General features: G+C 37.7%; 1 protein-coding gene across 1 annotated transcript in view; it reads left to right on the top strand.

Moving 5' to 3' along the window:
* The window catches only part of CCDC171 (coiled-coil domain containing 171), a 301,385-nt gene that overhangs the window by 155,829 nt on the left and 117,960 nt on the right, over nt 1-27,596 (top strand). Inside the window, exon 21 of the mRNA XM_041004524.1 lies at nt 2,194-2,379. Within this exon, the coding sequence (XP_040860458.1) occupies nt 2,194-2,379 (186 nt within the window). The remainder of the gene's footprint in view (nt 1-2,193; nt 2,380-27,596) is intronic.

Genomic DNA, 27,596 nt, shown 5'->3' with positions numbered 1-27,596 from the left:
CAGCTGCCTTGGAAATTGTGATTTTCTCACTTGATTTCGCCATATTTGGTGTTGAAGCACAGTTCAAACTCTCATTCATTTCTTTTTCTTCAGAAGACTTCTCTTATAAAATGCCTCCAGTGGAAGAGATTGATATTTTGGTGTTATGTGTATGTGGGAGGCTGGAATAGCATCTCCTTTCTTTTATCTCAAGCATTTTTAGTCAATGATTTATTTTAAAATCAAGTTGCCTTTCCAAAGAAATGTCTAACATTTGTCTAACTTGTACCAACGATTTAGCTGTATTATTTTAAGGTGCCTTATATAGCAGAGAAAGAAAGGCTACATGCTAAAGAACATTAGATCAAGACATGCAAATTAAGAAACATAATTAATTCTATTATGCACATAATCTGGCTGTACCTGGGTTAGTTATTAACATAGCCATTTTTAATGTGGGTTAAGAGCAGAGTTCAAATGACCCTGATGCTTCAAAAATGTATACAACTATTAACAGCCAATGCAAATATGAATTTCAGTTTGTTCCTTAAAACTAGCAACCAGCTTTTAGTACCTCATTCTTTGGGAAGGTGACTTTTAGGACTTAATGTCAGAATAAATATGCTTTCATGTGTATATTTTGGTCAGTTTGCAACTTTCAGTGTTAATATTTATGGCAACAGGCAGTAGCAACTTTTGTGTATATGTGCATATGTTTTGTTCTTATTTGGCATATTTTAATTATGCAAATTTATGAGATACAATATGATATTGTAATGTACATATATTGTATAATCATCAAATCAGATCTATGTGCATATCCCTCATTTCAAATATCATTTCTGTGTTGTGAACCATTTAGATATCATGTAGCTAATTTGAAGTATGCAATTTATCTTCATTGTCCCTGGTCACTCCGCTCTGCAGTAAAACTCCAGAATTATTGCTTCTGTCTAGTTGTGACTTTAAACTTCTTGAGCAACCTCTCTCTTACTCTCGTTCCTCTTCCAAGCATCTGCTGGGCTTCTCTCTACTGTCTTACACTGACTTCTAGATGTTGTGTATGAGTGAGAGTGTGTGGTACTGGTCTTTTCTGTGCTTAGTTTGATTCATTTAAACTAATGTTCTCCAAATTTATTTATATCCCCACAAAGGGGAGGATTTCTTTTTTTTTCTTTTTTAAGAAAAAAAAGCATTGTGTTATAAGTACATACCTTATTTTCTTCATTCATTTTTCAAAGGGCACCTAGGCTGATTAAATATCTTGACTCAGATTAGTTATTAATCCTATGATAACATGAATTATTGAAGTTAATTATTATTTCAAGTAGATAAGCCTTCAAGGGCAAACGGTTGCTCTGAGTTAGGCAGGTCAAGGAAGCCCGACTTTTCAGAGCATTTCCTTTTCTGGAAATATCTAAATCTAAAAAAAAATCATGTGTTCTCCTTGTGTTCTCTCTTTTTAAGTTTTTTTTTTATTAATCTATTTATTTGAAAGGCAGAGTGACAGAGAAAGAACAGGGAGGGAGGGAGAGAGAGATGACATTATACACACTGTTATGCATTATGGGGTGCATTTAGATTGGCTATTGTTCATATATGAATATCCTTTCATTGAATAAATAACTGTTGAGTATTTACTAAGTGCCAGACATTTTCCAAATTGGATTCTCTGCTCAAACTATTGCCCTGTATGGATGGTGGAAGATCATGTACAGTCCATTAAAAGAATGAGGTGACTCTAGATCACGGCAATACAAAGCATGCGGATCAAGATGGGATAGTGACAGTGCGAGTAGGGAGGTAGGCATGGTCTGGAGTAGATGTTTTGCTAGGGAGACCTCAGTGACAGCATTCACTGGACACAGACTTTTAGATGACCAGTGAAAAGTCTAGGAACTTATAAAGATTTGTAAAAGCTGCTTCTGTATGAAGATTTCAACTGAGTATTATGGATTTATTGTACAATTTGGAACAAGTTTTGTGATACTGTATTTCACTAAAAATGGTAACTTTGGAAATAGGCCTATTGTAATTTAAAATCGAGGGTGATATTGTTACCTTAATTTCTGAAATTAGGAGAAATTAATTCTGCTTTTTTTATGTATCAGATGCTTAGAAAATTCGCATGATATTGCTAATTCAAATATAGTTCTGCATAGTAAATGATATAATGAGTTGTTTAAAACTGATGGCTTTTGACTCCTTTTAAAGAAACTGATCACCCATGAGAAGTTTGAAAGTGCATGTGAAGAACTCAATAATGCGTTACTTCGGGAGCAACAGGCACAAATGCTGTTGAATGAACAGGCCCAACAGTTACAGGAGTTAAATTACAGACTCGAACTGCACTCCAGTGAGGAAGCTGACAAAAACCAAACTCTTGGAGAGGCTGTTAAGGTAGGAGAACCTCTCTTGTGTAATGACTGATTTCCTCTACTCCATGTGATTGTTGGAGGGATTCATGCATGTCCACTAAATAGGGAGCAGATCCCACGATGTGAGGTTTTGTTGTATGGAAGCTTATCTGGATGCAGAGCAACCTGACTCTGAGACTTAAATTATGAGAATGCATGCTCATGTGTTGAACAGGTACGAGTATGCTTTATTCACTGATTGAAAGCAGAGTAGAGGTTTTTCCATTCATAATTTATTTTTGTCTGTCTTCTCTGCTTCTTATTCTCTCTGGCTCTTTTCCTTATGTAAACACATGTTTATAGGGAAGGGAAGTTTGTTCTCCCTGTTATATATGTAAGAGTATATACACAATGGCATGTGTAAAGAAAAGGAGAAGTTCCTGTAAGAACAGTCCTCACCCCTGAAAAACTGCCCCTTCTCTAGTCTTAGGGTGCATTGTCTTATCCCATACGCTGCTGTCTGCTATGAGGTCCTCATCAGAGCCACCCAGTGTTGGTCCCTGGCCTGGAACCTTCAGAACTGTGAAATAAAAAACCTCTTTTCCTTATGAAGTTACCTAACACCAAGTGTGTTGTTATATTAATGAAAAATGAACTGATATAATACATCTGTAGCTAAATCTTTATCTGAATATCTAGATTATTTTATTAGGATAAATTCCTGGAAGAGGAATTATTAGGTTAAAAGCCTCATGTATTTTTATTTTTTTCTTCTTATGTTTAGTTTACATAAAATCAGTAGATTTCACGTTTTTGGTGATATGTATGTAGAAGCATAGGGGTCTCACCCCCATACTCCCTTTCTTCATACCTCTCCCATTATTATATTTTCTAAAATTATTACATACATTCATTCACCTCAGAGTAACAAGCTCAACTTTGTGATATTTAAAGCTATCATGACATACCAAGAAAAGGAAGGAGAAAAAAAAAAAGAAAAAATACAATTATATATAATATTAGTAAGCTATAATGAAAATGGAAATCGTACTATTGCTCATGAGTATAGACTCTTGCTGTATGCAGCAGTTAATTCCCTGTAGGCTGATCTTATTCAAAGAAGTGATTTTTTTTGTGTGCTCGGTGTAGTAGTTGTCACAGATCAGGAAGAACATATGATATTTGTCTTTTGGGAATTGTTTTATTTTGATAACCGTGATGATTCCTACTTGGGTTCATTTTGTTGCCAAAAATGCTGACTCCATTTTTTTCATGACAATGTAGTATTCCATAGTGCGTTTGTACCACATTCTTGTTATCCAGTCATCAATCAATGGGCATCTCCTTTGATTCCATATCTTAGCTATTGTGCATGTGCTGTTATAAAGATGGAGTTACAGGCAGTTCTCTAATATGCAGATTTCATTTCTTTTGGCTTTATTCTCAGGAGCGGGATGATCGGGTCACATATTTTTTCTTTAAAAAGATTTATTTTATTTTTATTGGAAAGACAGATTTATAAAGAAAAGGAGAGTAGAGGAAAAAGATCTTTCAACCTCTGGTTCACTTCTCAAACTGCTATAATGGTTGGTGCTGAGCCATTCTGAAGTCAGAAGCCAGGAGCCTGTTCCAGGTCTCCCATGTGGGTACAGGGTCCAAAGGATTTGAACCATTCTCTGCTGCTTTTCAAGGCCATAAACAGGAAGCTGGAAGGAAGTGGAGCAGCTGGGACATGAACTGGCACCTATATAGTGTGTTTGTGCTTGCAGGCAGAGGATTAGCCAATTGAGCCATTGTCCTGGCCCCCACATATTTTTTTTGAAAAGATTTATTTGTTTTACTTGAAAGAGTTGCAGAACCAGAAAGGAGGAAAGAGGGAGAGGAAGGAGAAATAAGGAGAAATGGAGGAAAGGAGAGAGGAATGGAAGAATGGGGAGAGGCAGAGAGGGAGGGAGGGAGGAAAGGGGGGAGACAGAAAGAAAGAGAAGTAGGGAGGGAGGGAAAAAGTAGAGAGAGAGAGGTAGAGGGAGAGAGAGAGAGGCAGAGAGACACAGAGAGACACAGAGAGACAGAGATATCTTCAATCCATGGATTTACTCTACAAATGGTTGCAATGGGCCAGACATGGGCTGATCCAGAAGCCAGAATCCCCTTTTACATGTTCCACACTGGTGCAGGGCCCAAGGCTTTGGACCATTCTTCGCTGTTTTCTGAGACTATAAGCAGGGAACTGGATTGAAAGTGGAGCAGCCTGACCTCAAAATGTGCCCATATGGGATGCTGGTGCCACAGGCAGAGGTCTAATCTGAATGCCACTGCACTGATCCCAGCCACATGAATTTTTAGTGTTCATGCATCATTTAGCCTGTAACAAGTTTTTGTAAATTATTTTATCTCCTAATATGTATGACAGCTTCACTTTTTGTGTATCCTGGTTAATATCATTTTTAATTTTTGTGCCAATGTGATATATTATTGATACTATAGTTTTATTTCTTTTATTATTAGAGAAGCTGAACATTTTTGTAAGAATATTGTTCATTAAACAACATTTTGATGCTTTATCTTCTACTAATAAATAATGCAATTAACTATTGAAAAAGCATAACTGTTGAAAAAGCATGACTGTGTAATATTGGAGATTTTTCTTTTGTAATAGAGTGTAGCTTATGGTTCAAAATAGTGTCTTCCAGCAAATGAAGAGCTGTTCATATTAATTTCTTTAAAGTGTCAATAGCTTTAATATTGCTGTCAAGAGTAGAGAATTGTTTAATTACTTTCTCTTAATTAGAACTGGCAGGTGATAATGTGGAAATGCTCTCTTGTGGGAGTCAGCATAGTTATGCTGAAAAAACACTGGCCTTGGAATAAGTATTCCTGAATGTAAATCCCAGTTCTGCCACTTGTATAAATTGCTCAACCTTTCTGAGTCTCATTTTTGTGTTCTGAAAAAAAAAATAAGGTTAATGAAACTTGAGTTTTATATGTGAATGAATGGAGATGCTATTTGAAAAGCAGATACATACTTGATAAATGCTCTCATGTGTTTTCAGAAATACTTCAAAAAGTTTAACAGCGCCCTGTATGCAGCTTCTTTAAAAAAATTAAGCATGTTATTTCTTCTTGTTTATAAAAATGAAATAAGAATATGAAGATGCAGAAATACAAAAGAGAAAACAAGTTATCTGTGATTGACTATCTCAAAACATACTTTGTCAACATCCCAGGGATTTTCTTTTTAATCCTTTTTTGTATGTAATACTTTAGAACAATGTACTATTAAAAATATAGCTAAGTCTGTATTAAGGCCTTTCTTGTAATAGTAGCAGTGAGATAGGATGATAGGACAGGATGTAAAGGAAATCTCCAAGGACAAAAATGTAATGAGCAGCCACACCAACAAGCCCCAGCATGTGGAAATAAAAGTTAGCATGGTGAACAGATGCAGTGTTTATCCTGGAGGCAAGTAACAATAGCAGTGCTACCAGCAGGAGAATAAATTTTGGGCTCCACCACTGGATAAGAGCTTGAATCTGAGATATTTCCCATTAAGGAATTGCTTAATCAACTAAAAGGCATAATCTTAGATCACCAGAATCCCATTTCTCTGGGCAGAAGCTAATGCAGAATTCTCTATGAAAGAAAGCTTGCTTAACATAGTTCCTTTGGGAGCTCCTGAAGAGTAACAACAACCAAGTAACTGACACATGAATAGATAAATAAATCTGATGTACATGTAAACTGTCTTGTCAATCCCAGTTCTTTGTATTTTCTTGGGATTTCTGCATGCACAATCATTTAATTTGTTCTACGGTGACGGTGCTGTTTTTCTCTTCTCAACCTGTGTCATTAGTGTTTTATCCCCTGCCTCACTGCACTGGGTAAGATACAGTATTGAGTAGTAATAGAAATGATAGGCAGACATTTCCAGTTCCCAATCTTATAGGAAATCTGACTCCATTAAGAAGAAAGTTTGCTGAGAAATTTTAATTGATAATCCTTGTCAGGTTAAGGGAGTTATGTTCCTAGAGTATGCATAATTTAAAAAAGACATAAAGAGATTGGATATTATTAGATACATCTTATGTACTGAGTTGAGTTAATGATATGATCTTTATTTTTTATCCTGTTGAGTTGTAAACGTGGGACATCTCTAACTGTAAACCTGAAATATATCCCCAAATCCAAAACCTCTTGACTGCCAATATGACACTTAAATTTTTTCAAGTTATGGAGAGCTTATGATTCTGTATTTTTCTGAACAGGGATATTGAGCTGATAAGAATTGTGCAAATATTCCAAAGTCTGAGAAACTCTACAATCTGAAAACACTTGTGATCCTGAGCCTTTTGGATAAGGAATGCTACACCATTGTTGGGAATTAGCACACAGGCTTGCATTGGAGCTTTTGTGATAAGAGTAGTTTCTCTCTGCCTCGGGGATTATAAAACCAGACAAACATAACTAAAAAAGAATATGTGGCAGAGATTGCTTATGGCACACAAGACCTGAAGTATTTTCTATTTAAAGTTTGCTGTCTCCTGAATTTTGTATTCACTATTCTAATGTTAATCCAGCCTTACGTTACTAAGATAAACCCATTGTGCTGGCTTGCACTTAATACAATGCTGCACTCAAGTGCTTAATGTTAAATAGAAGACTTTAAGTCTGTAGCCTTACTTGATGTTGTCTTTTAATTTATATCTCTCATATTGTCATTGGAATTTTTTTGTATCAAGATTTTGGTGACATGCAATGAATTCTGTTTGTACTCCAAACACATGGAGTGGTGTGTGTTATATGCTGCTATAGCTGAATATCATAAGCTGTGTAATTCATAAACAGATATTTGTTCCTTTTGATCCCAGAGGCTGGGAAATCCAGTGTTAGGGTATTAGCAACTGGTGAGGAATTTCTTGGTGTGCCATCCTATGGCAGATAGTGGAAGGTCAGCAGCACAAATGCATGTGGTAGAGGAAAGAAGGTTCAACTCACCCTTTTATTTTTAGCATTTACTTAGTTATTTTTATTTAATTAGAGGGAAAAAGAGTGAGATAAATAAGGAAAGAGAGGGTCATTTGATGTCATCTTAAGAGACCCTGATGCGGGGGAAGAATGTTCTGAGGATGTTACTTGATAGGTTTTGATAGTTCTGTGATGTTATTATTTTCATTGCTCCAGGACTGAGAAAATCTTTCCAAAGTATGTTGGCTGACTAAGTCCACTTTAGTGCATCCAGAAACCCAGACATTTGTTGCAAAGCTTGGCCGGAAGAGTTTTCCTTTTTTGCTTTCCATCTTCTGATGTGGTAGTTGATGTCCTCTGCTGGTCTAGAGGACCCTGTGTGCTTCTGTGTATGCTTTCCACTAATGGGCATCAGCAACTGAGAAAGCGCAGTCCTGATACATGCACTCCAAGTAGGATCACATGTTTTGTGATTCTTCTGTGGCCAGAGTTTGAGTCCAGTGGTCTAGTTGAGGAATACCCCAAGAAACCTCACTTGGAGTGACTCCAGACCTGACTTTTGCATGCACCAGAAAGCATTAGGTCTGATTTAGTCTGTCACCTGCATCAGCCTGTGTATCTACTGGTGAATGCAGGTGCTTGATCATTCTGCTCCTAGTTCCAAATTCAACACAGCCTATCCCAATCCAGCCTGCCACAGACTGGTCCCTTATGCATACCAGTGGGAATTTCAGCCTTGTCAGGGTTACCTTCAGTAGCCCCTACCAGCCCTGCTCCTAACCCTGGTTCCTGTGCATGCTGGCATGTGCAGTGGTCTAGTCCCAGCCCATCCTATATTCCATCCAGCTCTTGTGAACACCCATGGGTGCTGCAACTTAACTGATCTATCCCCAGATCCAGCCCATGTGTATGCTGGTGGTTGCTGATGCCTTGTCCAGCCTGATCTGTTTTCTTTTAAACAATTGGTTTTAAAAAGGAGAGATGCCCTCTTGGTTATGCAAATGTTTACAGGATGATGAGGGTAGATTTTGATAAACTTTTTGATTGTTGACAGTTTTTTATGAAGCAGGCAAACTATGAATGAGAGTTTGAAGATGAAATTTGGAGACTAGAGAAGATTTAAATAGTTGTTGCAGAGGAAAGGGAGAAATCGGCAGCAGAGGTGTAATTGGAATGCTAGACAGAAGTCCACATGGAAAGATCTTTTGAGAGCTAATACTGAATTGCTACAAGACATTTGAATGCTGAGAGGAATGTGCTGAAACTGGGACTATGCAGTTATTCTAGGACAGAGTGTTTGCTGGATATGGTTGGAAGAAAGTCCAGGGGATGATAGAGGAGCTAGCAACCGTATTACTGAATCAAGTGACTATTGGCTCTAGGCTCTGCTGAAAGGGAAATGAAGAAGGCAGAAGACTAACAGATTGGAAGATTAATGGATGGTAGTGAAGTTTATGATTGAACAGCACCTTAATTGTTTTCAGAGAGCAGAGAGGCTTGATGCAGAGAGCAGGGTACTACAGTGATTTTGGAAATGATTTTGGAAGTGGAAAAATGTCAAGCTATATGTACATTTTATTTTTCTGCTTGACTACAAGTGAACTTGGATTCAAATTTTAGCAACTGTGTATACTGCGTTTTTTGTGTGTCTGTGGGTTTCTGCAACATTTTGTTTACCAGAAGAGAGTATGACAAATTTATAGTTTGCAGTTCTTGCCAGACAACATTGATCTATTTTATATCTGCTCTGGTTTTAGGTGGTGCTATTTTCTCCTGTTTATCCAAATATAAATTGTAGGATTGTCTTTTATTACTTTCCTCACTTATTTTTCACTTTTAGTCAATATTCGCTATTACTGATTGTACCTTGTCAGCATCTTCTCTGTCGTCTCCTTAGCTGGGACTTTATTGACCCACTTTTCTAAAATAGGTTCAACCTATTTACACTACATCCTCATCATGCTGTGTATTTAGTAGTGTAGGTTGCAACCTGAACTTTTAAAAAATTATTTTATAACAGGCACTGGGGTTTCCATTCCCCCTCCCCAAGTTCCCTCCCCTCCCCTCCCCTCCCTTCCCCTTTAGTCTCCCCTCCAGTCTTACAATGGGTATCTTTCATGAATTTTCACAAGTCCATCATGCTGCCACTGAGGTGTCTCCCAACAGTGTAGGAGAGTATCAGCCATTTTGCTGTAAGTCCTCCTTGTACTGCATGCATGGGATATACCTCTCTCTGTTTCTGCCTATGAACATATTAATTTCTGCTACATTTCCATTATGCATCTCCGTAAATACAGTCCAACACAGGGAGAAAAAAGTAGTGAGCCTTCATCCCCATGAAATTTATGAACATGTAACAAAGTTATCAGTGTGACCCTAGGGTGGTGAAAAACAGTGTCCAACATCTTCATTTAGGAATAAATGCCAACATGCGTTCTGTGTGGCGCCAATGAAAGTACAATAAGGACTAGATCATCATTGTTTATGGGCAGTAGCAGTAACAGTGATAAAAGGGACATTGACAAGGTGATTATGAGCAATCAGTCTCTTATGGATGATTGGTTAATGCATTATATCACAAGAGCTTATTACAAAAGGCACAAATAGCTAGGAAGTGCAATAAGGTAAAATTCACAGGTAAAATCTGAACTTCTGTTCATTCGTTATTTGTGTACTATTTGTCTCACATGGTATGACATAAGCCTCTTGAGAGCAGGAACTTGATATCTGTTCTTTACTTCTATGGAATGGTGTCTGTCACAAGACAAAGGTTGGGACTTTGCAAATAAAAGTTGACAGAAATATCCCCGAACCAGTTCTTTCGATTTTGATTCTCTGTATCCTATAGGATGTCCTTCATATGAATTCCAGAGTTATTAAATCAGGCATGGCACAATGAAGAAAAGGTGATATACTTAAATTATGGACTAAATGAAGGAGGGCTTAGTTAAATGGGTATATACAGACAGCAGTCTATGCAGGTGTATATAAGGAAAAGGCATGAGTGGGCTGTTAACTATCCCTGGGCACAATGTGCTAAGTGAGGGAGCTGTTACAAAAACCAGGAAGGGAGGACCTTGTACAGGAACTTTGTATGACTGGACCTGTATCCTTTCATCCAGAGAGACTTCGGGCTAGAGGCAACCTCCAGGATGGGAGGAAGGGAGTAAATGCCCCCTCTCTCTCATTTCTCCCTTGGATCTCCTGCTAGGACTCTGTACAAAGTCAGTCACAGCCCAGGAGGCATGTGATTCAAAGAGGATGTTCATAGAGAATGAACAGCATGTTGGGATCTGAAGAGATAGACACGACATTTGGTATAACCATTCCTTTGGCCCTTTAGTATCTACTGTGTTTGTCTCCATCCCAGAGGATGTATGAAAACCCATCAGCTACTGAATTTGTTGAAGATGTCAGTACACCAGGGTTCTTTATGTAAGGTCCCAGAGAGGGAGCGGGGAAAAAAACACAACCAGTAGCTGATCCTAACCCCATATCTGTTATCATCATTGGGCAATGGGGATTCTTCTTTCTTTCCATCTTGTTTTTTGTTTTATTTTAAGATTTTTATGTTTATTTATAAAATAGCTACAGAAAGAGAGGGAGAAGATGAACCAGAGAGATCCCGTATCAGCTGGTTCCCTCCCCAAATGGCCATAAAGTTTGGTGTTGGACCAGGCTGAAGCCAAGAACCTGGAACTCTTCACAGTTTTCCCATGTGGTTGCCAGGAGTCCAAGTACTTTGGGCCTTCTGCTGCTTTTCCAAGGATGTTGGCAGGGACTGGATTGAAACAACCTGGACTTGAATCGGCTGTCTCAGCATCAACTTTATTTCCTATACCATGACGCCAGTGTACATTCTTTTTCTACATTCTGTTTCTGTGTCCCCCCTTCTCTTGGCCAACACTGTGCTGTCATGTTGTGTAATCCAAACTTTCATTCTTCTGTTTTTCTTTCCATCACTTCCATTGATCCCAACTTTAATTTATTATCTGTCTACTTTAACATGGTCTCTCATTTATATTTAAAACATATATGAAAAAAGAGGACATACTGTACTAATTAGAATATTATACTTTTTTAGTACTTCAATTATAGGGTAAAGTGTTCATCATATAAATTTAAGTTTAGGAAGCATGTAAAAAGAATATCATGGGCCTAAATGTATGCATTCAAAAGTTGATGATATTTTATAGCTAAATTTAAAAACATATGTACTAGTGTGTTTTCCTAAATGTTTTAGAATGGACAGTATTTTTATTTTTTGTGATGCTTATATAGTTGATCAAGGAGGGAGGGATCGTGGGTTAGGGAAAAGTGGGTGTGATCATTGTTTCCAAATTTTCTATTTCTTCCTGTTTCTGGGGGAATGGTGTAGATAAGGGGAGAAGCCATACCCAGCCTCTCAATGGCCCCAGCACCTGTGAATGAGGAGAGACCACCTAATATCAACCCAGGGTCCCTATGTGGTATATACCTTGCAGGTTCTGCCCAAGTGGTTTGAAAGAATGGCCAATATTTGTATGATGAAGCTTAATATGTACACATAATTATCTTAAACATAAATGTGTTAACCAAACAAAAATGTTTTTATATTTTAAAAACTGATAATCCTTTAGCAAGACTGATAGAAACTAATAAAACACAAATAACAAAAGATTAAATAAAAGTCAAGAGATAATACATTAAGGATGGTAAATAATTCCATGCCAACAATTTTGGCAATTTGTGTGAAATGCATGCATTTCAGAAATCCAGGAAACTAACATGGATAGAAAAAGTTTTATGGAAATGATACATTGATTCCAGGTCTGTATGGTGCTGAGGTTTGTGTCCATGGAACTTCTTCTCAACTGTAAACTATGTTACCGTATCTCTAAGTTGGGGATCTAGGCTTCAGGGGTTTTGGGATTATATGCAAGCTGGAATGCAGCTCTCTCACACTGTGCAGGTTCACTAGCAAATCTGGGTATGTTGAACCCAACTGCAATTATGGGACACCTGTCAGTTTTTGCAGGTTGTTTCAAGTAAGACTACATTGTGTTCCCACTCATGGGATGTGATGCCTCTCATGATATGAGATGCTCTGTGGGGGCTGGGCTAATGTAGTGCCAGTGTATTAGTGGGCAACTGGCCTGAGTGTAGGGGTCGTGGGATCCTTTCCAGGACCAGGTTTTGTTCTGGCATGCCTTATTGGGCATGGTACCTAATCTCTTCTCTCTTCCCTGAGAACAATGCATTTCCCTCAATACTGTGCTACAGAGTTGGGGGGAGGTATGAAATTGGAACCCTTTTCTTTCTCTTTCCCTGTGTGTGTTTCTTCATTTTTATGTTTCTTGAAAGAGTTACAGAGAAAGAAAGGGGAAGGAAGAGGGAGAGGCGAAAAAGAGACCATCTTCTGTCTGGTGGCTGTAACAACCAGAGCTGGACTGGTCCCAAGCTGGGAGCCAGGATCTTCTCACACATGGGTCTTGGGCCACCCTCCGCTGATTTCCCAGGCCAACAGTGGGGAGCTGCATCAGAAATAAAGCAGCCAGAACCCTAACTGGTGCCAGTATGGGATACCAGCACTGCCGGTGGAGGATTGTACTGTTACCCTACTATGCCAGCACTTCTTGCGCTTTCTTTAAAGCATCGTTTCTTATTGTTATAAAACTAGGCACCATGGTCTCTCACCTGACTTCCTCTGCTTTTATGAAGATAGGTTGGTACAGGAACAGCTGTTCAAATCAGTGCTTTTCTGTACCAAAAATTATTGTTTTAAGTCCTTTCTTATACATTTTGATGTTTAGGAGACCTCACATTCTGATTGTTGGTTAAGCAATCTATATTAATGGAGTGATTGAAAGACTAATTTAAATCCAATTACTTCAACGATGGAATCAACCTGTGGCTAAAATTCTTAGCTGATACAGAAAATTTGTACTTTAAAAGAGGTTGCTAATGTAGATCAATACCTAAATTATGAGGTTTTGGCTTAGAGAACAGGCTATTTGTGGCAAGGAAATTTATATGAGGCTAGAAAATTGGACATTTGTGTCAATCTGTGGCAAAACATTTGTTAAAAGTGTGCTTGAGATAATTTAGGAGTTAAATCAGTACCAACTGATTATACAGTTCTAGTGAAGCAGCTGGAAAGAATCAGTGATAATAGGTGTTGGCTTTGACACTGGAGTTGGAACAATATATATAAGAAGGAAACGAGCTGAGAAAATCATTATTTGGTTTGTCAGTATAAATAAAAGGGATGAAACAGCCTAGAAATCTGGAACCTAGAAGGGCTCCTTTATGACTCAGCTCCTTGACAAGGAACAAATTAGGGCTGTGCTTTCAAAACTGTTATGTTCGAAGACCTCAAGAAACTGTTATTAAGCTGAAATTCTCATGCTGTATTCATGTGCACACCCTTGTACATACCCATAGTTGCATGGAAACAGGGAAACCAATCTCCAGAAAAGGTGTTTCTGCTTATTGGCACGTGCACTGACTGGAAGCATACAGATTCCAAGTCTATCTACGTTTTGAGAAAGTATGTATCCCAAAGAACCCCTAAGTGTGGGCTGGAACAGCCTGAGCCTGTTTGAATCCCAGACAACCTTTGACTTGCCCAAACCTTTGAAAGAAAGAAAGAAAATATAAAAATTATATTAGACTATAGAATGACATCTTTCTGACACCTCTTACATATATGCCATGGAAGATAGTAGAAAAAGACCATCTGAAAGAAAAGAGCAGAAGATTATGGAGAAAAATGAGCAGCATATTTCTTACAGAATCAAGGATTAGGTAAGAACTTACCCTACTGTCAGCATGGAGTTCTTGAATTCTGCCTGGCAAATTTCATCGCTGATATAGAGCAATTACTAATCCTGAGATTTCCTTTTCTGGCAGACAATGCAGACAAGCAAAGTGGCTTTGTAAGCCATGTATTAAAGACAAACTGCAAGATGAAAGGAATATAGGTCTTAGAATCAAGCCCTTGGGCCCAGCATGATGGCTCAGTGGCCAAATCCTAGCCTGGTATGCACCAGGATCCCATGTAGGCATTGGTTGATGTCCCAGCTGCTCCCCTTCCATCCAACTTCGTGCTTGTGGCCTGGGAAAGCAGTAGAGGATGACCCAAAACCTTAAGACCAAGCACCCACTTGGGAGACCTAGAAGAAGTTCTTGGCTCTTGGCTTCAGATTGACTCAACTCTGGCCATTGTGGCTATGTGAAGAGACAACCAGTAGACAGAACTTTTCTCTGCCTCTCTTTTCTGTAAATCTGTCTTTCCAATAAGAACAAATCTTAGGAAAAAAAAGAATTAAGACCCATAAGGGTAGGGGATAACCAAACATGACTTAGGATCATTAATTTTGGAATTTATGTGAGCAAATTGTCAATATTATCATATTTGTGCTGTCATTCGTCTTTCGTGTGGATGCAGGGGTCCAAGGTCTTGGGCTGTTCTCTGCTTCCCAAACCACTGGAAAGGAGCTGGATTGGAAGTGGAGGTGCTGGGACTAGAACTTGTACCTCTGTGGGATGTCAGCCCCTACAGTCAGAAGATCAATTTGCTGTGCCGCTTGTAAAAATATGCTTGAACTCTAAGATAAGTAAATATTTTTACAGGAGTAGGAAGTTGTCACAGGATTTAGTGTTTTCTGGTTAACATGATAAAATCCTAATAAATTATTTTGTTTCAGAGGTCCCTCAGTCTCAAGTATTTTAGTTTAGTGATACATAAAATTACATGGAAGCATGGTATATTTTGGCTTTTTGTTCTTGAATATGAGCAAAATATTTGTCTGTTAGTCATTTCAATTGATGATTACATTCTGCTATCATAAGCCAACATTTCTTTAGCAGTTTGTCTGCTGATAGACATTAGATTTCTATCATAAAAATGTGATGCAGTTTGGAGTATGGCAGCTGAACTCCTGATGGGAGTTCTGGTATATATTCGTCCACATTTGAACTGCATTTATAAAAATTAATTGAGTAATAGGAGCACTGTTTGCATTTACATGTAAAGGGAAGTAAGAGTTTAGGGTAATTTAGTGTGGGGACCTGTGATTTAAAGTTTCAGTAAATTGAAGACCACAGAGTGCTCTGTACCCTTGATATTTGTGGTATTCCTTTGGAAAGGAATCAGTTTCCTAATGTTAGTCTGTTCTGTCGGTTATAAAGAAATATTGGAAAACAAAGCATGTTAAATAGCCCATTGAGCTTCCAAAATATTTTTTGGTATCTGGAGCTGTAGTAGCTTTGGGCTGGGCTCCTCCTCTGACAGTCTATTCCATTGTCCCTAAGTGAGTTGATTTCTCCCAGGTATTCTACAAATCATACTTTGAGGACACAAGTTTTTGACTTACTGTACATTTGCTGTTTGTCTAATGTATTTAAAACTACAGGCCCATAGATAATATTCTGCATGTGGTTGGAGTTTAGGCATAAGTTTCTTATAGAAAACTTAGGGAATGACAGTATTTAGGAATTGCTAGGAAATAATGGCAACAGTACAGAAGCTGAGTAACATGAAGACTCTCATGAAGTAAAGTTGCTTATATAAAAAGATTTTTTTTTTTAACTTTGCTGTTTTCCTTTTGGTAGCTTGAAAGAATGACTGAATTATTTAACATGAAATAAAACTGTAAGCTATCATTTTTATTTACTTATTTTTCCAAGGGCTAGTTAGATGTCTGTTAAACTGCTGTGACTTTCAATGACATCAGAAACTTACTAGCTTTATTTAATATTCATAGAAACATTTAAATTATGCATTTATAGAATTACTAGTAAAACAAAGCATCTTGTTTTTGTAGGTTACACATTACTTCCTGATTTCCTTTCTTAAATAAATTCTGAGTAGTTATGTATTAATAAATTAATTCTTTAATGTATTAAGTTTTCATTACATGGAAAGGACAGTTTTTGACTTTATGGAGAATATATCTTGAATTTAGTATTAAAAGAATATCTACATGGTAATGGTTGGTGAAATTTTGATATGAGAGTGGATGAGAGCTGTGAAATTGTGTATTTCCAAATATAATGCAGTTATTAGTATTGTCACAGTTTTGTAATTCTGCCCATGAAAAATTCTAGACATTTGTTGTGACTGGTTGGTGGAAGGAAGTAAATCCTTATTCAGAGTAAGTTTCTTTAGTCTGACTCTGTTCCAGCTTTTGCTCACATGCTCATTTTTGTCATCATTTTGTTCATCCTGTTAAGCTGTAGGCAGCCTGATTGGGTCTTTTTTTTTTCATTTGTTTGCTTATTTATTCGAAAGGTACAGGGATAGTGAGAGTGAGAATGTGCACACACACGCGAGGAGAGAGACAAGAGAATGTTATAATCCTACACCTGCTGGTTCACACCCCACATGGCTGTAACAGCTTGGGACCAGGTGGAAGCCAGGAGCCACTGGGCCAAGCAGTAGCTTAACATGCTGGCCCCTCCTGAGGTTTTGAGATTCATGTTTTTTGTTTGGTTTCTGTATGGTTCTTTGTCTTCTTGCAGCAGTCATGGCTTTTTTTTTTTTTTTTTTTTTTTGCCATGTCTAAGCTTTAATGGAAAATGAACTCTGTGCTTTGTTTTCCATTCCATTTAGATTTCAGATCAGGAAGAGGTAAAAAGTAAGAAATACGCTTTTGAAATTTCAAATGAAGTAATTTGCAAAGATATTTTAGAGTTTTAGTAATCAGAGCAAGGAGTAACATTTTAAGAATATGTTTCTTTTTATTTTAAAAATGTCTGAACTTTGTAATGTCAATGAAATGACTGTACTCTGAAATTTGCATAAAATAATTTATTGATTTGAGTTTGAATAAATAGCCATATTTTCTCTAGTAAATGTTAAAATGAAAGAAACCCTGGACCCAACATGGTAGCATAGTGGCTGAAGTCCTCACCTTGCATGTGCCGGGACTTCATATGGGTGCTGGTTCATGTCCCAGCTGCTCCACTTTACTTCTAGCTCCCTGCTTGTGGCCTGGGAAAGCAGTCAGGGATGGCCCAAAGCTTTGGGACCCTGCACCCACATGGGAGACCTGGAAGGATTGACTCAGTCCGGGCAATTGCGGCTGCTTGGAGAGAATCAGTGGATGGAAGACTGATCCTTTTCTCTGTCTCTCCTCTAAATAATTTGACTTTCCTATACAAAAATAAATAAATATATTTTTAAAAAGAACCCTGAAACCAGTTTTTTTTAAAAACATTTAGAATCTTTTAGTTAACAAATCCTGATTATAATAATTTATACTTAGCGTATATTTTGTTCTCATAAAATAGAATTGTAAGCATCATTACTTAATTTAAAAATCTTACCATTTTTTTCTTTAATCTCAAAAATTTTATCTTTTCAATGAGTTATACTATTAAGATAAATAAGCCAGTCCACTGTATTATAAAATTTGAGAAAAAGTATTAAAAAATAGCTCTCAGGTCACTTAAAAAAACACTTATCTATTTTTATTGGAAAGTAAAATATACAGAGAGGAATAGAAACAGAGAGGAAGATCATCCATCTCATGATTCACTCCTCAAGCATCCTCAATGGCTGGAGCTACTCCAATCCAAAGCCAGGAGCCAGGAGCCTCTTCTGGGTCTCCCATACAGGTGCAGAGTCCCAAGATGTTGAGCCATCCTTGACTACTTTCCCAGGCCACAAGCAGGGAGCTGGATGGGAAGTGAAACTGCCGAGATTAGAACCTGTGCTCATATGAGATCCCAGCTTGTGCAAGGAGAGGACTTGAACTGCTAGGCTACTGCACTGGGCCTCTCAGGTCACTTTGTAAAATACTTAAATGATATTTAAGCTAGAAATTACAAAATTAATAAATTGTTATTCTTATTTTTTTAACTTAAATGACATAAATGTGTGGATTGAAATGTCTTAATTTTTTTTTCGGTCTTAACCTACTATACAGCTTTAATTTCCCATTCTTTAAGTGTGTGTTCTTGTATATAGTTTAAAAATAAATTTGTCCTCAGTGAGTAGGAATTAGAAAATAGAATTATGGGGCCCAGTGTAGTGGCCAAATTGGCTGAATGTCCCAATTGAAAGCACCAGGTTCCCATGTGGGCACCAGTTCGTGTCCGAGTTGCTCTGTTTTCCACACAGCTCCCTACTTATGGCCTGAGAAAGCAATAGAGGGTGGCCTAAATCTTTGGGACCCTGTACCCATTGGGGAGATGTGGTAGGAACCCCTGGTTCCTGGCTTTGTATTGGCTTATCTCTGGCCATTGTGGCCACTTGGGGAGTGAAGCAGTAGATGAAAAAACTTCTCTTTCTCTTTTACTCTCTGTAAATCTGCCTTACAATAAATATAAATGAGCCTTTAAAAAAGAAAGAAATTAGAATTATGTTTCTTACTTTAGTACTAAACTTTGATTATTTCCTATTTTAAAAATCATTAAAAGTATTTTAAATTATAAAATAGCTTGCTTTGTGTAATATTTTACCAACTTTCTTCTGATTAAACATTTTCAATGTAATTAAACATTTTTAAATATTAAAAATGAAAATAATTTATCTAGATTATTTTCTTTCTTATATATACCCATTATTAATATTTTGGGAAATAAAACTGAAGATATAATATACATAATTTTGTATCCTGTGTGTGAGTGATACAGTAGTGACTTAGAGTGCCAGGAGTCCAGAGTAGAGATAGTTTTGGGGTCTAGGTTGTACGTATTTTGTAAGGTTGCTATCTTGGAGGCTGGTATCCCATAGGGACACCAGTCACGGGATCACTTCTAATGCATCTCCCTGCTTATGGTCTGGTAAAATCAGTGAAAGATGGCTCAAGTGTCTTGTTCCTTGCCGTACACATGGGAGACCCAGAAGAAGCTCTGTCTTCTGCCTTCTAGCTCCTGACTTTGGTGTTGTGGCCATTAAGGGGGTGAACCAGCAGATGTAACTTTGACTTTAAAGTAATTCTTGAAAAGTGGTAGTATTCTAAAAAACACAGTGATATTCTAAGTATTTTTGCGCTTAAAAATTATTTATTTGAAAGGTGGAGTTAGAGATAAAAGAAAGTAAGAAGCAAGAGGAAGACAGAGAGTTTTATTCTGTTAGCTTATTTCCTAAATGGCCATAATATTCGGGGTTGTACCAGGTCGAAGCCAGGAACCTGGAACTCCTTGCAGGTATCCTATGTGGGTGTCCTCTTCTGCTACTTTCTCAGGTTCATTAGCAGGGAGGATTGGATTAGAAATGGAGCAGCGAGGACTTATGCAGGCACCCATATGGCATGCCGGTGCTGCAGACAATGGCCTAACTTGCTGTACCACAGCACTAGCCTCATTGGAAGGTGAAGCTTACAATATATTTTTTTCAGAGATTAGATATGAATGTGAGAGTGTTGAATTAAAGATGCTGTGGAGCAATTGGATTGGATGATTGGGGTTGCCATTTATTGAATATTAGTAAAATTACTCAAAATGAGCCATATAAAATTGCATCCTATGAATGTGCTGATTTTATTTCCTTATTGTTGTATCTATATGCTTGTGCCTGTTTTTTCCCATTAAAAATTAAAATGAACATCTGTCTGATAACAGAGCTGATTATGTTCTCAGGAGAGTGATCAGGAAGCAAATTGGTAAAACCAACAGATAGAAAAATTAAAAAGTTTCTTTGTGCCTTTTTTCTTTAAGGCTGTGGTTATTTTTTTCAGAATCATTGTTTGTGAGAGTGTTTAAGAGCATCTGTCAAGTTCCGTCTTGATTGGCATTGAATATTATTAGATGTCATTGTTAAAACTCAGTAACAAGAAATCCAAACCAAGAGCCCTGGTCAGTGTGACATGAGAAAAGGCGTATTGTTTTGTGCCAGGCCATAAGCATAAAATGCAAACATGGTGTTTTTTTATTCATATTTGTCATTTTTAATTTGGTTGTGCAAAACCCCTAGCATTACTGAACACATATAGTTTGGTTAGACACAATGCATGGCCCTTTGAGTTACTTTGTGTAGCTGTCACAGTAGTTTAATAGATAACATTGCTTGCATTGTATAGGGAAGAAGCAAACATAATCACAAGTAATTTGAAATAGTACATGGAGAGAATAACTACTTTGGAGAATAAAAGTAAGTTGGTGCCAAGACATTATGTAGAAACATGGTGCTGGCGTTACAGGGACCCACATGCTCCTGATGGGCTTCCAGCTGGTATTATCATGTCTCTGGTCAACTCCTGCTAATGTTGGTGCCTGATTGACCCTTCTGGGCCACTGGGATGGCATCCTCATAGTCTTACCACATGGACTAAGGGTTGACACACCTGTGTCCCTGATGCTCCGCTGTGGACAGATTGACACAGTCACGCTGGGAATGAGAGTTTCATGCCAGTACTGTCAATGGAATCTGCTGCTGCAGAAGAAGATACAAGGAGACTCTACTACAGCATCCAGCTGGAAAGGAAGCCAAAATAACAGTCAAATTCACATCCAAATACAGATTTCTAGGAAAAGCCTTATACCATGAAAATTACTCCTTAAAGTTAGTAGAAACAGTTAATGTACCAGATATGCAAATATTAATATTCTGACACAGGAAATATGAAAAAGGAAGAGTGCCTGTGCTGTGGGATAGTGAGTAAGGCTTCTTCCTACAGAAGTGGCATCCCATATGCCAGCAACTCTATTTCCAAACCAGTTCTTTACTAATGTACCTGGGAAAACTGCAGAAGGTGTCTCAGGTGTTTACGCTCCTGCACCCATATGTGAAAGCCAGAACACAATCTTGATTTCTCTCTGGCCTGGCCCTGATCATTGTGGCCATTTGGAGAGTGATCTCTCTCTATATATCCATATCTCCCTCTTAATCTTTAACTCTGCCTTTCAAACAAAAATAGATCATTTTTAGAGAAAAATGTTGTAACAGTAGGATAACAGAAAATTCATCACTGCCAGTCCAATCTTACAAGACACCTAAAGAAGTTCTATATGTAGAAGAACAAAGCCAACTATCATTAAAAGAACAAAGCCAATTATCATTAAAACATACAACACAGCAAAATGCACTTGAAAAAGAGGAAAGGATATTCAAGATAGAAGAAATAAACAAATTTACAAATGACAGAACCAAGCCATTATTTGTCAGCAATAACACTGAATGTGAATGGACTAAATTCCCCAACTAGATGATACAGATTTGGTGTTGGCATTGTGGAATAGCTTGTGGGCCAGCGCTTGCAACTGTAACAACTCATATGAACTTCCATTCATGACCCTGATGCTTCATTTCCATTCCTCCTCTCTGCTGGTTGACTAAGAGGGCAGTGGAGTGTGGCTTTGGTGCTTGGCCCCTGCCCTGCTTCCGTGTTCAAGTCCCAAATAGAATTCCTGGCTCTTGGCTTCAGCCTATCCCAGCCTCAGCCATTTCAGCCTCTGGGGAAGTGAACCAGTGGATAGGAGATCTCTGTCTGTTTCTCTGAATGGATTTAAAGAAAAGACCCAACAATATTCTGTATACAAGAAATCCCCCTTAACCAGGATAGATAAATACCGAAATGAAATGGATATCCATGCAAAAGAAAACCAAAGGCACTATCAGACAAAATAGACTATAAGACAAAAGTCATAAAAAAAGAGAAGGAAGTTCACCATATTAGTCAAGGTATCAAGTCAACAATAAGATATGACAGTTGTAAATGATAAATATCTCATGTCAGCCAATTAACTTCATAAACCACATTAGACCGGAAAGAGGTACGTTCTAATGAAATAATAGTGAGGGGCTTTAAAATTCCATTTTCATCATTGGACAGAAAAAAATAAGTCAACAACAACCAAAAAATCAGAATTAAAATATGCAGGCCAAATATGATCTAAGGCATTTACAGAACATTTCATCCAACAATACCAGTGTAAAATTCTTGTTCATCAATGCATGAACCATTCTGTGTGATACATCACATACTAGCCCACAAAATAAGTCTTAACAAATTAAAGATTCTTGGCAACATATAACATATCTTTTCTGACGACAATATAATAAAACTAGAAATCAATAATAAAATAAATTAAGAATACATGTTTCTGAATGAACAATGAATTACTGAAGAAATAAAAAGGATAATTTTAAAATTCCCTGAAACAAATGGAAACACAACATACCAAAATTCATGGTATAGAGCAAGAAGAGTACTCAGCGGGTAGTTAATATTGTAATGTCTGTGTGTCAGAAAGTAGAGGGGATTCAAATGAATGACACATCGCAAGTATCTAGAAAAGCAAGAGCAATTAAATCATAGTTAGTTGAAGGCAAGAACGATTTGACAAACTTTTGGCTAGAGTAACCAAGAAAGAGAGAGAGAAGATTCATAATTATAGATGAAAACGTAGATAAGTGATGCCACAGGAATGTGAAGGATAATGAGGGACTATTAGGAGCAAATCTGGGCCAATAAATTAGGAAATTTTGGAGAACCCAGTACATTTTTAAACAAATATAGTTTTTTTTTTTTTAAATTGACAAAGACATAGAAAATCTGGACAAGCCCTTAATGAGTTGTGCGATTTGATTTGGGAACCAAAAGATTCCCTACAAAGAAAAAATAAGATCAGTTCTTCTGAAATAATAAAAAATGGGGATCGGAGGTGGAAGATAACTTTCCACTCTATTTTGTAAGGCCAGCGTTATTTTGATTTCAGAACCAGAGAAGAACCCACAACAAAAACGGAAGCTGCGGACCAATACCCCTGAAGACACAGATTAAAATATTTTCAACAAAACACGAACGAATATATGTTCAAATTGAAGCTGATAATGCATTAAAAGATTCTTTGTTGTGACCAAGTGGGATATATTAATGCCAAATCAATAAGTATAATATATTACATCAATAGAATGATAAAAATCATGTGGTGTCATCTTAATAATCTGCATAAGGTAACATTTGACAAAATTCAACATCCATTCATGATGAAGGCCTTGAGGAAATTGAAGTAGCATACCTAAGTTTTAGCTAGAAAAGTTAGTTATGCAAGACAAAGAAACAAAAGAAGCATACAAAAGGACAAGTAGGAAATCAAACTATTCCTGTTTGAAGATGGCATGATTCATAAATAGACAAAACTTAAATATTCCATGAAAAGACCATAGTAACAAGATCAGTGAAATTGATACAGAATAAACACAAAAAATCAGTTTAGATTTTATACACCCATAATGAACTAGCTGAGAAAGAAATTAGAAGTGTATGTACATAACCACAATAGAATAACTTGAAATAAATTCAATCAAGGATGTGAAAGACTTTTGCAAATAGAACTGAAAATTCTGAGAGAAATTGAAGGTGACACGCAATAATAGACATCAGATGTTGGATTGAAAAGATCACGATTGTTAAAGTTTCCATCCTGCTCACAGTAATTTATAGATTCTATGCAGTCCTCACCAAAATGCTATTGAAATCTTCGGATAATTGGAACAAATACTAAAATTCACATGAACAATAAAGCCCCTGCATACCCTGAGCAATCTTGAACAAAACCATCAAAGCTGCATGCATAAAAATACCACGTTTTAAGGTCGTCTATACAACTGTAGTAACCCAGACAGCATGGTACTTAGTAAATACAGATGCACAAATCAGTTTACTAGCTTAGAAAACCCTGAAGTGAACCCACATGTCTTCACCCAACCAGCTCCCAACAGAGGCATCAAAATCCCACACCGAAGAAGTGAATGAATGGAGCTGAAAAAATCAGACATCCAAATATGGCGTGTAAAACCCAGACACCATTCCCACCCCCATTAATCATCCTCTACAAAATTTAACTTAAAGTGGGTCAAAACCTATCTGTGAGTCCTGAAATATTAAAACTATTAAAGACTTGAGGAAAATGCTTCAAACGTTGATAAAGAAAATTTTGGAAAAGGCTCCAAAAGCACAGTCAATAAGAACAAAGGTATACAAATGTGATTGTATCAAAACAAGAAGTTTCTGAACTGAAAAACAATCAGGGAAGAGATAACTGACAGAATGTGTGAATGTGTTTGCAGAGTATTCATCTGACAGTGGATTAACATCCAGAATACAGAGGAACTGAAAAACTCAACAGTAAGAACTGAAAAATTAAGAAATAGGTGGGTAGAGAATCTAAATAGATGTATATGTCTCTCACACACACAAACACACACAAATGACCCCCCCCAAATTTTAAATCCTTAATTTATTTACTATTATCATCTTATGATACAGTTCCATAGGACTGGGATTTCCATTAACCCTCGCCCTTTCCCACACCCCCTACTGTATTCCCCTATATCATTACTGAAGTATAGTGCTTCATATACAGTCATTTGTCCATTATTGTGGGCGCGGACAATGACAGAGAGTCCATCATGCTATTGTCATAGGGTAAACAGTTTCACTGGGAGTCTATCTTTGATCTGGAAGTAGAGATGTATACTGCACTGTATCCTCACATCTGGATATGTTAGTATCCATTTCACTGTTACTGTACATCCTCCTAAATGAAAAGCCACAATGCAAAATCAACACAGGAAGAAAAAATAAATTAACACCACCATGAAGTTAAATAGCTTGCTCCTGAATGCCTAATGTGTCATTGAAGAATGAAAAAGAAAATCAAGAACCTTCTTGGAGAAAATGATTTTACTGTATGATCTATGAGTCATTGAAGAATTTAATCAGAAGAAAGTGTGTTGAAGAGATGAAACTAACAAAAACAACAAAAACCCCCCAAAATCGATGCGATATAGTTTCCACTGATTTTTGTAGGCGAAATGTGTCTCTTGCAAGGAACAAATAGATGGGTTTTGTTTTTTAATCCAGTCTACTAACCTATGAGTTTTGATTGAGCTTAAGCCATTTACATTCAGGATTAGCATGAATGGGTGTTAATTTGGTCCTGTCGTTTTAGCAATGGGTTTTTCATTGATTTAGTCTTCTGTTGTCATTTTACTGGGATGTTGTTCATACTTGCCTTTGGTTTTGTTTGGTGCTATTTCTCTTCTCTGTCAAGAGAACATCTTTCAGGATCCTTTGTAGGGCAGGTTTGGAAGAGGCATATTCTTTTAACTTATCTTTACTGTGGAAGAATTTTATTTCATTTTCAAAGACAAAGACATAGACAAAGGAAAGTTTTGCTGGATATGTTATCCTGGGAGGACAATTTTTTCTTTTAGAATCTGGAATGTTGCTGCATTTTCTCTGGCCTGTTGAGTTTCCTGTGAGAGGTGTCCTGTGAGTTTAATTGGCATTCTTTTATCTGTCAGCTATTTTTTTTTCCCGTGCACATATAAGGATCTTTTCTTTATGTTCAGTTGAAGAGGGTTTGATGATCATGTGTCTTGGTGACGATCGCTTTTGGTCAAGCCTGTTGGGAGTTCTGTGTCCCTCCTGGATGTTGTTTCCCAATTCTTTCTCTAGATTAGCAAAGTTTTCCTGTATGAATATACCTTTAATTCTAGTTTCTCTTTTCTGCACCTGCTGGGACTCCCATAACTCTTATATTTGGCCTCTTTCATTTCAATTCTTGAATATTTTTTAGGTTGATCTAGTTCTTCTTCCAGCTTTTTGTTTGCTTCCTCCTGGTGACAGGAAATATCTTCTAATTTTGAGATTCCTTCTTGTGCTTGCTTCATTTTATTTTGGAGACTCTCCACTGTACTTTTAGTTTGCTCCACTGTATTCTTCATTTCTGATATATGAGCTTTCATTTGATTCATTTCCAGTGTGACATAGTCCTCGAATTCCTTGAATGGCTGCTTTACATGCTTCTCATTGTTGGTAAGAAGCTTTGTAACAAGCATTTGAATTCTGTATCTCCCATTTTCTCAATGTCTTCTTCAGTTAACTCTGAGGTTTGCATAGGTTTTGCTCGTTTGCAGGGGAATCTTCAGTAATATTCATTTTGCCTTGGTCTCTTCTTTTGCTCCTGGTCATTGTATTCCTGTTTAGCGGAATCTTCTCTTGGGGCAGGTTTCTAAACTGTGTCACCCATAGATTTACAGTTTAATTTCAATTTTTGCGGTTGGTACAGGGCTCTTTGTTTGCAGCCAATTGTTCCACTCCCTCCAGTGAGTCAAGGTCTGGATTCTTATGTAAGATTTCCACCATGGTCCCTATATCCCCAGCTCCTGGCTCATCACTCTCCACCTCCTGTGATACTGTGCTCAGCCTGCGCCATTGTTTGTACAACCATTCTCCCACTTCCGGTCGGAGCAGGTCCCATGATTAGGGAGACACCAAGTGTCCCATGTAACTAGGTTGTTGCTGTTGTTGTTGGTAATCGTGCCAGAATCTGTTGGCCATTAGGTCTGAGGGCCACACAGTTACCTATTTTGACCTGTAGGATGCCATAATCTGTATTATTTTCCTGTGGGACCAGTGCAGTGCAATGAGTTCAGTGAGTTCTCCCCGAGCTCAGCGCATGTGCAGCTCACTGTTGTCCCTGCAGTCTTAAATTCTTTACCACACCAAACAAAATGGCACCTACTGGAGTTCTTGACCTGCTGGTTGAGAGGTCTGAGGGCTACCTGGAGCTATGTTGGGTGTAACCTCGTGGATGCTATGTTGTTGCAGTTCACTGAGCCAGAAATGAGTTCACTCCCAGCTCAGTGCATGCTCAGTCCTTTCCCTAGCCTTTTCCTCCTTAAACAAAATGGCCTCCGATTTGGCTGTGGGGGCAGACTGGGCTGTGAACTTTATCCTGTTTTTGCTCTGTCCATCTGATATCTGCCGCTTTGCCTCTGCTCCTGGTCAAATAAAACAGACCAGCAGGACAGACAGTTCTTTGGGTTCACCTCCCAAGCTCCCATTGAAAGTCCCTTCCCACCTTGTTGCTGGTGGAGTTCGGATTGCTGTTTGCTGAATGCCTCTGGGGTATCAGTCACTACAACACCACACCGTTGTGTCTGCTGCTTTCCTGTGTCTGTTTGTCTCCAGGTACCCTTCTGTTGTTGTTCTGTCCTCTCTTATTTCCTGGAATGTGTCCTCTCTGCTTCATATTGGTTAATGTTTCTCCCTCTGTTTAAATGTGTCCTTACCCTGTTCTGCCATCTTGGTTGTCTATGATACCCCAAAATTTAAGGAGAAACTTTTAGTATCACTAGCTGTCATGGAAATTTGATCAGTATCACAGTGAGATATTGTCTCACTCTAGTTTGAGTGGTTATTATCAAAAAGTCAAAATAAAGGTTGGTAAGGGCTGTGTAGAAGCAGGAATCGTTCTATATTGCTAGTGGGAATGCAAATTAGCATAGTGATTGTGGAAAACAAAAGGGATATTCTTTGGAAAACCAGATCTGCATTTAGCAGATGATCCAGA

Source organism: Ochotona curzoniae, unplaced genomic scaffold (assembly GCF_017591425.1).
Source record: "Ochotona curzoniae isolate NIBS_2020 unplaced genomic scaffold, NIBS_Ocur_1.0 scaffold_3208, whole genome shotgun sequence".
Taxonomy (NCBI): Eukaryota; Metazoa; Chordata; class Mammalia; order Lagomorpha; family Ochotonidae; genus Ochotona; species Ochotona curzoniae.
Note: the sequence above shows the minus strand (reverse complement) of the source record. Positions and strands in the feature narration are given on the sequence as shown.